General features: G+C 43.8%; 1 protein-coding gene across 1 annotated transcript in view; it reads left to right on the plus strand.

The window, feature by feature from the left end:
• LOC141790162 (protein NLRC3-like) overlaps positions 1–12,235 on the plus strand; it is a 14,392-nt gene extending 2,157 nt beyond the window's left edge. Inside the window, exons 5-9 of the mRNA XM_074669841.1 lie at positions 4,428–6,234; positions 10,385–10,558; positions 10,656–10,829; positions 11,526–11,572; positions 11,697–12,235. Of these exons, the coding sequence (XP_074525942.1) occupies positions 4,428–6,234; positions 10,385–10,558; positions 10,656–10,829; positions 11,526–11,572; positions 11,697–12,235 (2,741 nt within the window). The remainder of the gene's footprint in view (positions 1–4,427; positions 6,235–10,384; positions 10,559–10,655; positions 10,830–11,525; positions 11,573–11,696) is intronic.
• The last annotated feature ends 3,919 nt before the right edge of the window (positions 12,236–16,154 follow it).

Raw genomic sequence — 16,154 nt, forward strand, 5'->3', positions numbered from 1 at the left:
ACAGAACGAAAACTGTAAATACACCTTTTAAAATCTAAACAAGAACGCAAGAGAGCGGGCTGGCCGGTAAAAGGACCGAAGTAGCCGAGAAGACGACGGATGGATCTCAGTTTGGTCTTAGACCTCATAGGTCAAAACATCTCAAACATTTTCTCAAGGTTTATTAAAATATGAATAGTCAACATGTTTCTCAAAGCCCACCCTGTTTTCCTGATAGTCCAATTAATCTTGTTGCATTTGGGAGGTGTGACTACACATTTGAAGTTAGGCTAGAGAATGGCTTGTATACTGGCCCAGAACGCATATCTTAAATCCGATTATTCAATAAATTTAAAGAATACTTTGTAAATGCACAAATAAGAAATTCCAGTAGAAACCCAGTAGAAAATGTAATCTAGGCTAATTGTAATTTACATCTAAACGATTGGCTTAAAACTGCTCAGAAACATCTCAAACCCTTTAAAATAATTTGATTTGAAAAGTTGTTTGAACATCAAAAACACACCATAATGATATTAAATGGTGTAAATGAATAATAATAATAATAATAATAATAATAATAATAATAATAATAATAATAATAATAATAATAATGTAATTACTAACCGTAAAATTTTTGTTTCATTGTATATCATTATCAGACTAGGGATTTTATCATATTTGTCATTATACAGCTTTTTAAAACTAAAGTGATGAGATAAAATGGTAGTTACTGCTTTTTGCTTTGGTATTACCCACTATCTTTTTGTAAACTATGCAAAGGAAGAATACAGAAACTTCCAAATAAGGGTCAAAGGTCAAATCAGTGGTCAGGATTTATATGTAGAAAGAATAAACTAATATAAGGCTAAAAAATTGCCATATATTCAACAATCTGCCTACAACTATTTTGGCTGGACATTAAGAAAACTTTAAAGTCATTTTTCTCAGTTCTGCACTCAAGGAAGTTACTGCTTTTTTCCTTTGTAGGGCAGTATAACTGCCTGATTCCTGGGCCACAGTATATTACATGGCGTCAGAAGTCTGTCAAGCACACATCGGCATTCCCATATTATAAACACCGAAGATTGACTGGGATGCAGCGGACTTATATCAGGAGCTTGATAGATTCAGAAGTCACGTAATGTTTGCTTTTGACGGACTGCTATCAGAGCTATATGCTAAGCAAAAAGCCGGATGGCTTGGCACTTGTATTGGAGAACAAGGCAGAGAGGTCTACAAAATGCTCGGATGGGCTGATGTGGAGAAAGAAGACCCTATGAAGGTATTGAATAAATTTGAGAAAGCCTAAGAGAATAGCTTGTCATCGCAGAGAAAACAAGGGGCACATGAGGCTTTCAACCACTTCGTCAAAGATCTAAAACTACTGTTGATGGACTGTGAGTATGTTGACTCTGACGACATGCTTGTGGATGCCATTATAGCAGGCATATATAAGAAAAAAGTTCAAGAGAGGCTGCTAGACAGAGGTGAGGGCCTGATGTTGGCTCAGGCCCTAGAAATACCACAACAATATGAGATATCACAGAAACAAATGAAAATAGAGATGACACTGTCTGTTATCAAATGTCCCAGCTATCAGCAAAACCCAAGAAACCCAGCCAAATTCCAAAGACATTTCCAGACCCTTCAAAGTCGACTCAGCAGAAACTTACAGCTAACTGCTCAAGCTGCGGCAAGCAAGTGGAATAACAGCAAATGTCTGGCTAAAGCGGGGGTCCGCAACCCGCGGCTCTAGAGCCTCATGCGGCTCTTTAGCGCTGCCCTGGTGGCTCCCTGGAGCTTTTTCAAAAATGTTTGAAAATGGAAAAAGATGGGGGAGGGAAATATAATTTTTGTTTTAATATGGATTCTATAGGAGAACAAACATGACACGAACATTCTTAATGTTTTCCAATGCTGTAAAAAAGTGTAGAACAAATATTGAATTTCAACATTTCTATCAACAAAGATTTGCGTCATAGCCTGCGACACACGTTTATATTAGCGGGGCGGGATGCCAGGCAGATGGCTGTTGTAAACAAACCGGCGGCTGTGTGATGGGCCATGGATTCCAAAGGGAAAAAGAGAAAAATAACTGAGGAGAACAGAGGATTCAACGTTTCTTGGACCAAATTATTTGCATTCATTGCCAATGCAGAAGGATTGACTGAATGTTTGCTCTGTAGCCAGAAGTTGTCGAATAACAAAAAGAGTAATGTGGAAAGACATTTCCAGGGAAGGCATACTACATTTGCAGCCGAGTACCCCGTTGGGAGTGAGAGAAAAAGTGCGATTGCATTACTTCTGGAGAAATTAGAGGAGCGCAAAAATAGATTTAAGAAGTGGATTGCAACTCCAAGCTCCACTACTGCTGCAAGTTCAGTTGCAACCTGGGAGATAATAAAGCGTGGAAAACCGTTCACAGATGGTGAATACATGAAGGGGTCATTCATCAACATATCAGATTACCTATTTACAGGCTTCAAAAACAACACCGAGATAATACAGAAAATTAAAGACAGGCCTCTCTCCGCTAAGACAGTGAATGGAAGGGACATTAAAATGGCAGGCTACATCATCGATCGGTAGATAGAGCTGGTCCAGTGTTTCAAGGCAAGGACAAAGACCACATTGTTCCTCTTGAATCTGAGGTTCGACTAACCATCAGACTCTTCTTTCCAGCATCCTGGAGTAGACGTAGGAGTGTGATCCCCTGGTATTTGGAACACACCCTCTGGTCCTCTTTCTTAAAAAGGGGAACCGCCATCCCAGTCTGCCAATCCAGAGGCACTGTCCCCGCTGTCCATGCAATGTTGCAGAGACGTGTCAGCCAAGACAGCCCTACAACATCCAGAGCCTTGAGGAACTCAGGATGGATCTCGTCCGCCCCTGGGGCTTTGCCGCTACGGAGTTGTTTCACTGCCTCGGCGACTTCAGTCACAGAGATGGGCGGGCCCAACCCCAAGTCCTCTGGCTCTGCTTCCTCGACGGGATGCATATTGGTGGAATTGAGGAGATCCTTGAAGTATTCCTTCCGCCCGACTATATTCTCAGTTGAGGTCAGAAGCTCCCCTGTCCCCACTGTACACATCATGGACAGAGGGCTGCTTTCCCCTCCTGAGCCGCCGGACAGTTTGCCAGAATTTCTGTGGGGTCCAACTGAAAATCTTTTTCCATGGCCTCACTAAACTTCTCCCACGCTCGGGTTTTTGCCTCAGTGACCACAAGAGTCAGATCGGGCAAGCCGTTACTCCCAATCACGCCCCTAAGTCCTACTGTCATTGCCCATGTGAGCACTGAAGTCCTCCAGTAGGACAATGGAGTCCCCAGTTGGGACGTTTTCCCAACACCCATCCCAACGACTCCAAAAAGGGTGGGTACTTTGAGCTGCTGTTAAGTGCATAAGCACAAACAATAGTCAGGACCTTTTCTCCAACCCTAAGGCACAGAGAAGCAACCCCTTCGTCCAGCGGGGAAAACTGCAACACACCGGCAGAGAGCTGGGGAGCTATGGGTTAGCCTACACCTGCTCTCTGCCTCTCACCTGGAGCAACGCCAGCAAAGAAGAGAGTCCAACCCCTCTCGAGAAGGGTGGTTCCAGAGCCCAAGCTGTGCGTTGAGGTGAGCCTGACTATATCTAGCTGGTATCTCTCTACCTCCTGCACCAGCTCAGGTTCCTTCCCCACCAAAGAGGAGACGTTCCATGTCCTAAAAGCCAGTTTCGGTAACCGGAGAACAGGCAGCCAAGGCCTCCACCTTTGACTGCCACCCCATCCGCATTGCACCAGACCCCAGTGGCTCCTCCTGCAGGTCCTGGATCTGCAGGAGGATGGATCCATGTCACCCATTCAGGCTTGGCCCGACTGGGCCCCACGGGAAAAGGCCCGGCCACCAGGTGCTCGCCCGCGGGCCCAAACCCCAGGCCTGGCTCCAGGGCAGGGCTGGGTGAACAAATGCCTATTTGTAATCATCATATGGGGTCTTCAACTGCACTTCATCTGGCCTCTCATCTAAGACCAGTTTGCCTTGGGAGACCCTACCAGGGGCGATTGGCCTCGACAACATAGCTCCTAGGATCATCGAGGCACTCAAACCCCTCCACCACATTTAGGTGGGGGCCACGGAGTAGATTAATATGGTGATTAATTAAACATATTTAATTTAAAAGTGCTATGTGTGCAACATTCCTTATTATTAAATCAATATGGTGTTAATTAAATAACAAGGAATGTTGCGCACACAGCCTTTTTTCATTAAATATGTTCTCGCCATTACAAAATAAAATAAATAAATAAATGTCCCTTTTGTCGTGATCCAAAGGTTTTTTTTAATATGTAATAAATTATTGTTATTCATAGTTCTTCAAGTGGAGAGTGAAGTTGAATAAGATAAATGGGGTGAGCAATTAATGTGAATGGGGTAATGATTTTTTTTTCTTCATTCAGGAGCTGCTGCTGCAGAGTGCAGACGTAAAGTGAAGTCTGAGCTAAAGGAGAAGTTCCAGTGTGTGTTTGAGGGGATCGCTAAAGCAGGAAACCCAACCCCTCTAAACCTGATCTACCCAGAGCTCTACATCACAGAGGGAGGGACTGGAGAGGTCAATGAGGAACATGAGGTCAGACAGATTGAAGCAGCATCCAGGACACCAGTCAGAGCAGAAACTAGCATCAGACATGAAGACATCTTTAAAGGCCCACCTGGAAGACAGGAACCAATCAGAAGAGTGCTGACAAAGGGAGTGGCTGGCATCGGGAAAACAGTCTTAACACACAAGTTCACTCTGGACTGGGCCGAAGACAAAAGCAACCAGGACATCCAGTTCACATTTCCATTCCCTTTCAGAGAGCTGAATGTGCTGAAAGAGAGAAAGTTCAGCTTGGTGGAACTGGTTCATCACTTCTTCCCTCAAACCAAAGAAGCAGGACTCTGCAGGTTTGAAGAGTTCCAGGTCCTGTTCATCTTTGACGGTCTGGATGAGTGTCGACTTCCTCTGGACTTCCACAACAACCAGGTCCTGACTGATGGTACAGAGTCCACCTCAGTGGATGTGCTGCTGACAAACCTCATCAGGGGGAACCTGCTTCCCTCTGCTCGCCTCTGGATAACCACACGACCTGCAGCAGCCAATCACATCCCTCCTGAGTGTGTTGACATGGTGACAGAGGTCAGAGGGTTCAGTGACCCTCAGAAGGAGGAGTACTTCAGGAAGAGATCCAGAGATGAGGATCAGGCCAGCACCATCATCTCCCACATCAAGACCTCCAGAAGCCTCCACATCATGTGCCACATCCCGGTCTTCTGCTGGATCACTGACACAGTTCTGGAGGATGTGCTGAAGACCAGAGAGGGGGGACAGCTGCCCACAACTCTGACTCAGATGTACATCCACTTCCTGGTGGTTCAGTCCAAAGTGAAGAGCATCAAGTATGATGGAGGAGCTCAGACTGATCCTGTCTGGAGTCCAGAGAGCAGGAAGATGATTGAGTCTCTGGGAAAACTGGCTTTTGAGCAGCTGCAGAAAGGAAACCTGATCTTCTATGAATCAGACCTGACAGAGTGTGGCATCGACATCAGAGACGCCTCTTGGTACTCAGGAGTGTTCACACAGATCTTTAGAGAGGAGAGAGGACTGTACCAGGACAAGGTGTTCTGCTTCATCCATCTGAGCGTTCAGGAGTTTCTGGCTGCTCTTCACGTCCATCTGACCTTCACCAAGTCTGGACTCAACCTGATGGAAGAACAACAAGCAACAACATCCTTGATCTCTGAAACCTTTGGAGTCAAACCTGAACTGGAATGTCTCCATCAGAGTGCTGTGGACAAGGCCTTACAGAGTCCAAACGGACACCTGGACTTGTTCCTGCGCTTCCTCCTGGGTCTCTCTCTGCAGACCAATCAGAGTCTCCTGAGAGGTCTGCTGACACAGACAGGAAATGACTCACAGACCAATCAGAAAACAGTTGAGTTCATCAAGAAAAAGATCAGTGAAAATGTGTCTGCAGAGAAAAGCATCAACCTGTTCCACTGTCTGAATGAACTGAATGATCGTTCTCTGGTGGAGAAGATCCAACAGGTCCTGAGATCAGGACTACTCTCCACATATTATTTGTCTCCTGCTGAGTTGTCAGCTCTGGTCTTCATCTTATTGTCCTCAGACAAAGATCTGGACGTGTTTGACCTGAGGGAATACTGTGCTTCAGAGGAGGCTCTTCTGAGGCTGCTGCCAGTGATCAGAGCTGCAAACAAAGCTGTGTGAGTGAATGAGTAAGTGAGTGAGACATTAGAAACAAAATGAATTCTGTTCATGACACTGAAAATATCTGTTCTCTTTTCATGATCTCCTTCAGGTTGGATGGATGTTACGTGTCAGAGAGAAGCTGTGAAGCTCTGTCCTCAGTCCTCAGCTCACAGTCCTCCAGGCTCAGAGACCTGGACCTGAGTAACACCGACTTGGAGGATTCAGGAGTGGAGTGTCTGTGTGCTGGACTGAAGAGTCCACACTGCAAACTGGAAACTCTCAGGTCAGGATGGAACCGAAGTTAAAATTTACGTAACTGAATTTATCTAACTGTTAGTGGAAATAACCCAGTGATTCACAAAGACGCACACGACTGAAGAACAAACCTAAAATTACCATATTGACCCGAATATAGGACAATCCCAATTATAAGATGACCCCCCCCCCCCAAGAAAAATCCTCAGAAAAAGACTCTAATAACCAAAATTTCCTAAATAAACTTTACAATTTAATACTAAGAGTTAATTAATCATAACTGAAATCAATTTGTCAAGCAGTGTCACAGAAGAAAAAACGGAAAACACAACATTCCATCAAAACAGCTGCGCACTCCAACAATACTGAATTTAACTGCTGCAAAAAGTACCACTTCAATGCAACATTTCATTTAAATGTCTTGCAGTACTGCAACTAGGATGCAAACTGTCAGAACTTTGCTCATGAGTCAGCGTGAGCCTTTCATTCACAGACATCCTCTGCTTCGCTGTGCCCACTGTCACTTTTGCTTTCGTGCTGCCATGTCTCCTCCCACAGAACGTCATCCTCACTGTCATCCATGCAGCACTTTTTAAACCCACTAATGATGGTATTTGGCGTGATTTCATCCCATGCCTGGAGGATCCATTCACAAAGCCGACACACAGCTGGCTTTGAATTCTCCTGACGGTGTGAGTGCGTGATCACCCTCCACAGCAGCCACTTGGTGTACCTCTTGTGTAGACTGTCCTTGAAAGGCTTGTTGACCACAACATCTAAGGCCTGTAGCTGGCTTGTCTTTCCTCCTGGTGTGATGACTAGGCCACCATTCATCTTCTTTGCCTGAGTTTTGACAGCATCTATCAGGTGTCTACGTAGGGCATCTGTTGAGGATTCATTCTGAGTGGATTCATTTAGAGTGAGCTGTAGAGCAGCCTGCAGAGGTCCAGGGGCCTGCAGGAGCTAACCTTTGACCCTTTGACAAGTTTAGCCGTGTACTTGAGATGACGACTTCATTTCGCCAGGATTGAAAGATTTAGTGCCCACAGCTGTTTTGACCAAGGTGTCTTGACCAAGGCCTGCCCGGCGACTACATGTTACAGAAAAACAAGCTACAGACACAGAGTCTGTTTACCATAAATGGTTAGTTGCATGCATTCAGGGACGCCCCAGTAGTATAAAGGGGGCTAGGACATCAGGTTTAAGAGAGAGGAGAGGAGGGTTTTTATGTCTGTGTGCCATCGTTGTGTCAACTTCAAATAAAGATGTTGGACTGAAGCTGCCATTGGATCTCCTCTTCTTCATTGAACTCCGTCTCTTCTTCATGCCAGTATTAGGGAAGTGGCCCACAAATTTATTACGCAGTCAGATCAAGAAGACCAGGAGTGAACCTCACTCTAGGAAAGACACGTCACATCCATGACAGGCATGTTTCCCGGTTTTTCTGAGAGCCCTGTGCCGTCTTCCCCACACCATTTTCAGCTAGCCTCCCACAAGTTCACTCTCCATCCAGTCTTCTTCCTGGGCACACACAAAAATATCAGGTGGCATTGCCTCTTTGGTGCTATTTCGCAGTTTAAAACCAAATATGGGGGCAACTTTGTCCCATCTGCCAGGCAGGCCAACATGACAGTGACCAGACTCTTTTCATTTCCAGTTGATCTCACAATAACAGACTTCTTACCTTTTTGTTGCACGGTCACAAGTGAATGCATGTCAAGAAACAAGGGGGGTTGGTCGGCATTGCCGATGTGATCAAGGGGATGTGAGTGTTGTTTACCCAAGCCAATCACAAAGTGCTGAAAGGACAGCAGCTTCTCTGCAAAGTCTGAGGGCAGGTGCTGGGCAGGGCTGGTTATGCGCCGTAATGTAAGGCCGCAACAGCGCATCATCCTTCTGCACCAGCCGATGCAGGCTTTAAACTTGGTGGTGGGCTGTTTTACTCCTTGGCAAAATTCAAGGCTTTTAGCAGGATGATAGTTCTAGAAATGAGCATTCCTTTGTTACGTTTCTCAATGATAAACGCGCAGCCCCTCTTGTCAATCAAAACAGCTGTGTTGAAGACCACGATAAGATTTTTGTCTACTGTTAGTATTTTTCAGGCGGTCTTTTTGGGCATAACATCTCCAGACATTACACTCCGTGACTCTATATTTTTTGGTGAGGACGTATCTTTCCTTGAATGAGGATCACACCTGGTCCTCCTGATTGACTGGGTACTAACTTTGTGGTCTAAAGTCCTAATACTGGCTTGGAGAAGACACAGAGTTCAATGAAGGAGACGAGAGTTCAGGCAGCTTCAGTCCAACACTTATTCAAAGCAAGGCAATGGAGCTGACGCAATGATGGCACACGGTCAAAAAAAACAAAAACCAGTTCTTGGTCTCTGCTTTTATAACCCTGGGTTGTTCTAATAGTGTACATGCAGTCCCTGTATGGACAACAGACTCTGTCCCTGGGTCTGTAGTATTCTTGTCTCTCTGAGTGAGCAGATCTTGGTCAGCAGCTGAGGGCACTAAATCTATCAATCCTGGTGAAATGAAGTCATCGTCTCAAGTTCACAGTCAGGTTAAAGTTCTCCAAGGGTCAAGGGTTAGCTCTGGCAGGCTTCTGCACTTCACTAAATAAATCCACACTGAATGAATCCTCCACAGTGACCTGACAGTTGTTTGATGTCTCAGGTGAAAGGTACCATCATCTAAAAATTGTCATCGTAATTTCGCCTCAGTTGTCTGTTCACTTGCCTAACCTTTGATCCGCTTTGCTCTGGACAGTCAGCATGCCTCTCCATTTTTCATCTCCTGCCACTCTGCTGTGACTGACAGATGTCACAGATCACCCCAGCCACTGAGGTCCCCGGCTTTACAAATAGCTCTGCTCTGCTGTTGCAGCCGTGTAGCAACCATTAGACAACTATCGACATCTGTCAATGGTTGGACCCGATTTATTAAACACCCCCCCCCCCCCCCCATCTTATATTTGGGTCAATGTGGTACAAATAAAAAAAGGCCTGAAAAAGTTAACACATTCAATAGTCAATGTTTACCAAAGCTGTGTGAAAATAAAATAAACAGTTTTATAAGTAAATAATTCAGTGAAGTATGACAAAGAATTGATCATGTACTGAATGTTAAAAAATATGACTTTTAGTCCTTTACAAAATAAAAGATTTAGAAAATGTGAACATCCTCTCAGGTTTCCAGGATGTGACCTGTCAGAGACGTGCTGTGAAGCTCTGTCCTCAGTCCTCAGCTCACAGTCCTCCAGACTCAGAGACCTGGACCTGAGTAACAACGACCTAAAGGATTCAGGAGTCCAGACTCTGTGTGCTGGACTGAAGAGTCCACACTGCAAACTGGAAACTCTCAGGTCAGCTCTTTGGCTCATCCTGCTTGAGGTCAGAGATAAAGAAATGGTGATAAACAGTGGACTTTTTCTTATTGCCTGATTCTTTTTCTAACCTCAGACTGTCAGGATGTCTGATCACAGAGAGAGGCTGTGCTTCTCTGGCCTCAGCTCTGAGCTCCAACCCCTCACACCTGAGAGAGCTGGACCTGAGCTACAATCATCCAGGAGACTCAGGAGTGGAGATACTGTTTGATGGACTGAAGAATCCTCATTGGGAACTGAAAACTCTTAGGTCAGTGTAAAGCTAAAATAAAATCTTAGTGTTAGAAATAAAAACCCAGTGAGTATTAGTGGCATAAACAAAGGAAGCATCAAATGAATATATAAATATTGACTCTCTTAACTTCTCAGTCAGGAATGGTCAGGAAGGTAAACACATGAGCTTACTGTTTATTAAGGCCCTTTTAAAAGAACCATTACTTATGGAAGAGCAAAAAATTATGCAGTCCTCTAATTAATTTGAAAAACTAAAGTGGATTTGATGAATAACACATTTTTCAGAGTGAGTGGATGTAACCTGTCAGAGAGAAGCTGTGAAGCTCTGTCCTCAGTCCTCAGCTCACAGTCCTCCAGGCTCAGAGACCTGGACCTGGGTAACAACGACCTGCAGGATTCAGGAGTCCAGACTCTGTGTGCTGGACTGAAGAGTCCACACTGCAAACTGGAAACTCTCAGGTCAGGTCTTTGGCTCATCCTGCTTGAGGTCAGAGATAAAGAAATGGTGATAATCAGTGGACTTTTTCTTATTGCCTGATTCTTTTTCTAACCTCAGACTGTCAGGATGTCTGATCACAGAGAGAGGCTGTGCTTCTCTGGCCTCAGCTCTGAGCTCCAACCCCTCACACCTGAGAGAGCTGGACCTGAGCTACAATCATCCAGGAGACTCAGGAGTGGAGCAGCTTTCTGCTGGACTTGAGGATCCACTCTGCAGACTGGACACACTGAGGTAAAAGCAGACAACAAGAGCTCAAAGACTGAATCTGTTTGATTCTTTTCAGAGCAGTGATTGGAGCTGAACCAGGAAACACACAGAGCAGCAGAAGAGCATCAAATAGAAAAACTCTGTTTAATAGAAACAGCAGCATGTCTTCACTTCTTTGATGGTTCTGTTGTCTACAGAAAAAGTCCATCTGAGCGTTCATCCACTAATAATGTGTGTGAGCAGAAAGAAGGCAGATGTTCCATGGTCAGATCATCAGGATGATTGAAAAGATGGAGAAATAGAAAGAGCTCATCTCTAGGAGACAGTGCTGTCTGATCAAATGAACAGGATCAAATATTATAGAGGTGAATTTTTCCTCCTGACTCCTGTCCCTAAAAAGAGACAGGTCAGAGGTAGAGCAGGATTTGGCCTTCCTCATTTCAGAGAGGACATGAGAAGCAGAACGTGGACTTTATGGATCCAAAGAGCAACAGGCAGCCTTTGCTTTTTGACTCTTTTTCTTCTTCTTTTTCTTCTTCTTTTCCTCCAGGATCTCCACACTGTCAGAAAAAGTCACAGAGTGATGGAGACAGTTGGCTCAGATGAGTTTCAGCCTGTTTCTCTGTCACAGGGACAAACTGAGGATCACTGCCTCATGTTGAGCAGCAGTTAGGACTCATGTTGGACAGAAAATCACTCTGACTGTGTTTCTTCCTCCAGGGTGGACCATGGTGGACAGCAGAGGTTAAAACCTGGTCTGAAGAAGTGTAAGTGTGGAATCACTTTGACTCCTGATGAGCAAACAGCAGACTGTCAGCTAACAAAGAATGAAGCCTTCAGGTGTGTCTGATAATAAACTGCTGCTGTGTTGTGTCTTTTTCTCTCCATCAGATTTCTGTGAACTCACTCTGGACTCAAACACAGCTCACAGAGAGCTCAGACTGTCTGAAAACAACAGGAAGGTGACACATGTGGAAGAAGATCAGTCATATCCTGATCATCCAGACAGATTTGACCACTGGCCTCAGCTGCTGTGTAGAGATGGTCTGACTGGTTGCTGTTACTGGGAGGTGGAGTGGAAAGGAAGGGTTGATATAGCAGTGAGTTACAGAGGAATCACAAGGGAAGGAAATGGTGAGGACAGTGAGTTTGGACTTAATGATCAGTCCTGGAGTCTGTTCTGCTCTGATGAAGATTGCTCTGTCCGTCACAATAACAGAAGAACAGACCTCCCTCTCTCTCCGTCCTCTGACTCTGACAGAGTAGCAGTGTATGTGGACTGTCCTGCTGGCACTCTGTCCTTCTACAGAGTCTCCTCTGACTCACTGATCCACCTCCACACCTTTCGCTCCACATTCACTGAACCTCTCTATCCTGGGTTTGGGTTCTACTCTCCTGGTTCCTCAGTGAGTGTGTGTGTTCCTCAGTGAGTGTGTGTTCCTCAGTGAGTGTGTGTTCCTCAGTGAGTGTGTGTTGTGTGTAGGAGGCAGAGTCTCCTCTCTACACAAACACATGCAGCTGCTGAAGAACAGTCGTGATGGGAACAGTTCTTTTCATGTACTGAAACATTGGAATCGGTTTAGTAAAATGATTTGTTCAAAAGATTCATTCACCAAATTGTTCAGTACTTATCCACAACTCTGCCTGCAAATCAGTATTTAACAAGCTGAGACACAGCAAAACTTTCAGTTCTGCTCGTGATTTGACTGAGAAGCTGAGAATTTAGTGGGAGAAAGCTACGGTTTGCATACTGAAAGCTGTTAAACACATTTACTTTCCCTAACCATTCTGTTCACTACATTTAGAACACAGATCAGTCACTGACTGTCTGACTGTGAGACTCGGAGAAGCTCACGTTCATTACGTTCTGTCAGTGAATGACTGAAAGTGAAAGTGTGAGACTCTGTCAGTCTCAGTTTATTCAGTTCATTCAATGAGTGTCGGAGCTCTTGTTCAGTATGTTTACTGAACTGACTGAACATGCGAGACTGTGAGTCCTTAGCCTCAGTCACACAAACTGTACTGACTGAAATACAATCATTTAAGGTAGTCGCAAGTGGATGTTGACATGGCCCGCTGAGTGAAATTAAGTTGGATATTTAAGCCATTTGAAAAACTGAAAGCAGCTATTGAAAGCACATACATTTTGCAACATCTAACGCAGGGTTTCCTCTGCATGTTAACGACTGTGATGCAACTCCATGCCAAAATAAAAGCCGCCATGCCTTCATAATTATGTTTGTTTTTCTTTCTCAGATATTTCAAAAGTGACTTATACTGTACAGGGCTCTTGTAAATATGACCAAAACTGTCTTGACTTAAACTCACACTCATGGTAGAATCGTATTGTGGTCAAAACCAGTAAGAGACAGAGCGGGTCTTTGCAGTTTACAATTCTCAGCTCTCTGCATCACACACGGCAGAATTATACAACGATGGGCACATAAGACACATAGTTAATGGAGAAAATCGATTCTGTATTTACTTTGATCATTAATCAGTGTTTACTGATACGTGTTATCATCTAGCTCTATGCTTTATACGCTGTAATGATTTAAGTTAAATTATAAATATATTGTGAGTTGCAGAGTAAACTTTTGTTTTCTGCGCTGCATCACTGTGTTTGTATCTGTATATAAAGTAAACACGAGTAGACGTGTCCTCTGTCACTCTGTGTGGTTTATATTTACTTTAAACCTCCTCCTGATCAGTTTGTGCTTGCTTATTGGTGCTGTGAATCCAGTCACGCATATCACACACCAGCTGATAGTCATCCTCCTCACGCTCATACAGGACTCACCTTTCTGCTCTCTTTGGGGCAGAAGTTACAGTTTGTCTATCTTTCCCTTCATTCTATAAAGGTAAACAGAGGACTTTTCCTCCAGCTTTTGTTGAACAAACCTGAAAGTCTGTCAGCTTCATACCACTGTTACCAAAGTTACTATTTGCCTCTGAGCAGGGGCGTGTCCAGACCTTCAGCATGGGGTGTAACAATGAGGGCAGTGACAGAAGTAGGGGTGGCCAGAGCATGCAAACATACAAATTATCACCATTTATCTTCTTAAACCTCATTCTCTACTTTAACAACTGTGTGTTTCTATGATTGTTTAACTTTTGTACTCCAGAGTAAGATTTTAGTATAAAAATGTAGAATGTTCATCAGCATCATGAAAATAAAAATAGATCTCAGCATGGCTGCAAACTTGACATTAGATAAGGCAAAAAAGAAGAAAAAGTTTAATTAACATTTTATTAAAGTTTTAAGTTTCTAATGCCATGACATGAGCAAGATGTAAAGAGCAGGCTCGAACGACACAAGGCTCCCAACAGACTCTGGTTCAGTCTGAAATATCACTGGCAGGAAAGAGAGAAGGAGGGCCGACTTAGACGACTCTGAGGGTAAAGGGAGTGACAGAAGACAGAAGACAGGAGACAGGAGACAGGAGACAGGAGACAGGAGAGCGCAACTAATTCATTCGTTTTGAACGAAACGTTTAGGAACAACACATTAGCAAAGAAGAGTTTAGCCTCTGCACTAACACACACAAACTTCAGCTGATCCTTTGACTCTTTCTATCCTGTCACATCAGTCTGAATGTTATCAAAGAGCAGGACTCAGAGGAAAACTGGATCACTCAACTTTACTCATTTACATCTCTGTAGTGGTTAAAGTCCTTTGTTAACCTCTACGGTCCGATAGTGCATGACATTTTTGATGAGAGTCACATTGAACAAAATAAACTGAAAGCCGTATCCTTGATGTAACACCAAGTAAAACTCTTTAATTTCTCATCACTGCTACAAGTAAGCCTTTGGACATGAGATAAACAGAAAAAAAACTGAGCACATCCAAAAACTGTATGGCTCCTCCACTTCAGACATCTTTTGATAATTAACTCAAACTTTTAACACCTGCGGCCACCTCAGCTCACATCCCATGATGCTGCAATGACCTCTAATAACCCAGTAAAAAGTAAAAACACGATTAAAAAATAAAAAATTAAAAAAAGCACACTGCTCTAACAATCAATCAGAAAATAACCCTAAAACAAACTGAGTATTGATTCTGTGTAATGTTGATTTCAATAAAGTTGTGCTCAGCATTTTCTTCTTAATAATCTGTCAAACTCTGTTTTAATCCCAGCTCATCACAAACCAAGTGTTTAGAAACTGAGCCATGATGAAGATCTGTTTCAGGCTCCTCTCAGTGACTGTTTTCATATTTCTCTTTTCTCTGCTGTTAAACTCTGATCACAGTAAGTTTGGGTGAAGTCAGGTTCACTGCAGCACGGCGTCAGGTCTGGTCTGACCCTGTTTCTACTTCATTCAACAACCCTCTAACCGTACATTATCCCAGCAGCAGCAGATAAAACTCCTCACATGTGATTTAAGAATATAAATGAGTATTTCCTGATGAAATCATAAACTGAAGGATCAATCAAATACACTCGTCTGACTCCACGTCTGAGTGCATAATAAACATAACCCCTGTAGATTCATGTTATATTAACATTCCTGTTCCAATGGATGGTCTGCTGCAGGTCAGTGTGTATGAAACACTTTGTCAACACATCCTCACAGAGTGGAAATCATCTCTGTAGCAGAGTGAGGTGTCTCTTTAAGGAGCTTTGATACCACAGCTTTGACCTGATGTTGTTCAGCACCTGGGACAGCCACAGCAGCGCTACACTCCCAGAGGAGGAGGACACAGAGGGAGTGATAGTTCTGACAAGACTTTCTGTGGATGAAGCTAAAAACAAACACACACAGTATAAATCTGACCTGTTCCTGTACGCTCCACACCGTGTGTGTGTTACTGTGTGATCACATGATGAAAAACAAACTTGAACAGAGAGCAGAGAGAGAAACACAAACATCATGAAGCTGTTAGAGCTTAGATTGATCAGGAATCCCTCCTCCAGCAAACACTGAAGCAGAGATAGTCACAGATTTAATTATTTATATACAGAACTGAAGTTGCCAACCAGTTCTTAATACTAGCTCTAGTTTGTTTAGTACCAAACATATCAAACTTTTGTTTTAAAAAATAATCAAACTTTAGGTTTCCCTTGATTTGATAAACTTGAGTAACTAATAAGAATCTATAACTTAAAGATATCAAAAATGCAATAACAATACTGACCCTGTGTTGACTGATTTCTGATCCATCGTGGTCTTCATGGATTAAGTTCCCATCACTGCTTCTCTTTTCCCCCACACCGCTGGCAAAGATGCCACTGGTGCTGCTGCTTCCTCTTTCTGCAGCTCACCAAGCAAGCCATCAACCCTCTCCAGGTCATCAATGAGCTCTCTCTGCTCAGTCAGGTTATCTGCATCCAGCTGTCATGA

The sequence above is a fragment of the Halichoeres trimaculatus genome, unplaced genomic scaffold, assembly GCF_033239565.1.
Source record: "Halichoeres trimaculatus isolate MK-OKI-2021-1 unplaced genomic scaffold, fHalTri1.1 fHalTri1_scaffold_5, whole genome shotgun sequence".
NCBI lineage: Eukaryota > Metazoa > Chordata > Actinopteri > Labriformes > Labridae > Halichoeres > Halichoeres trimaculatus.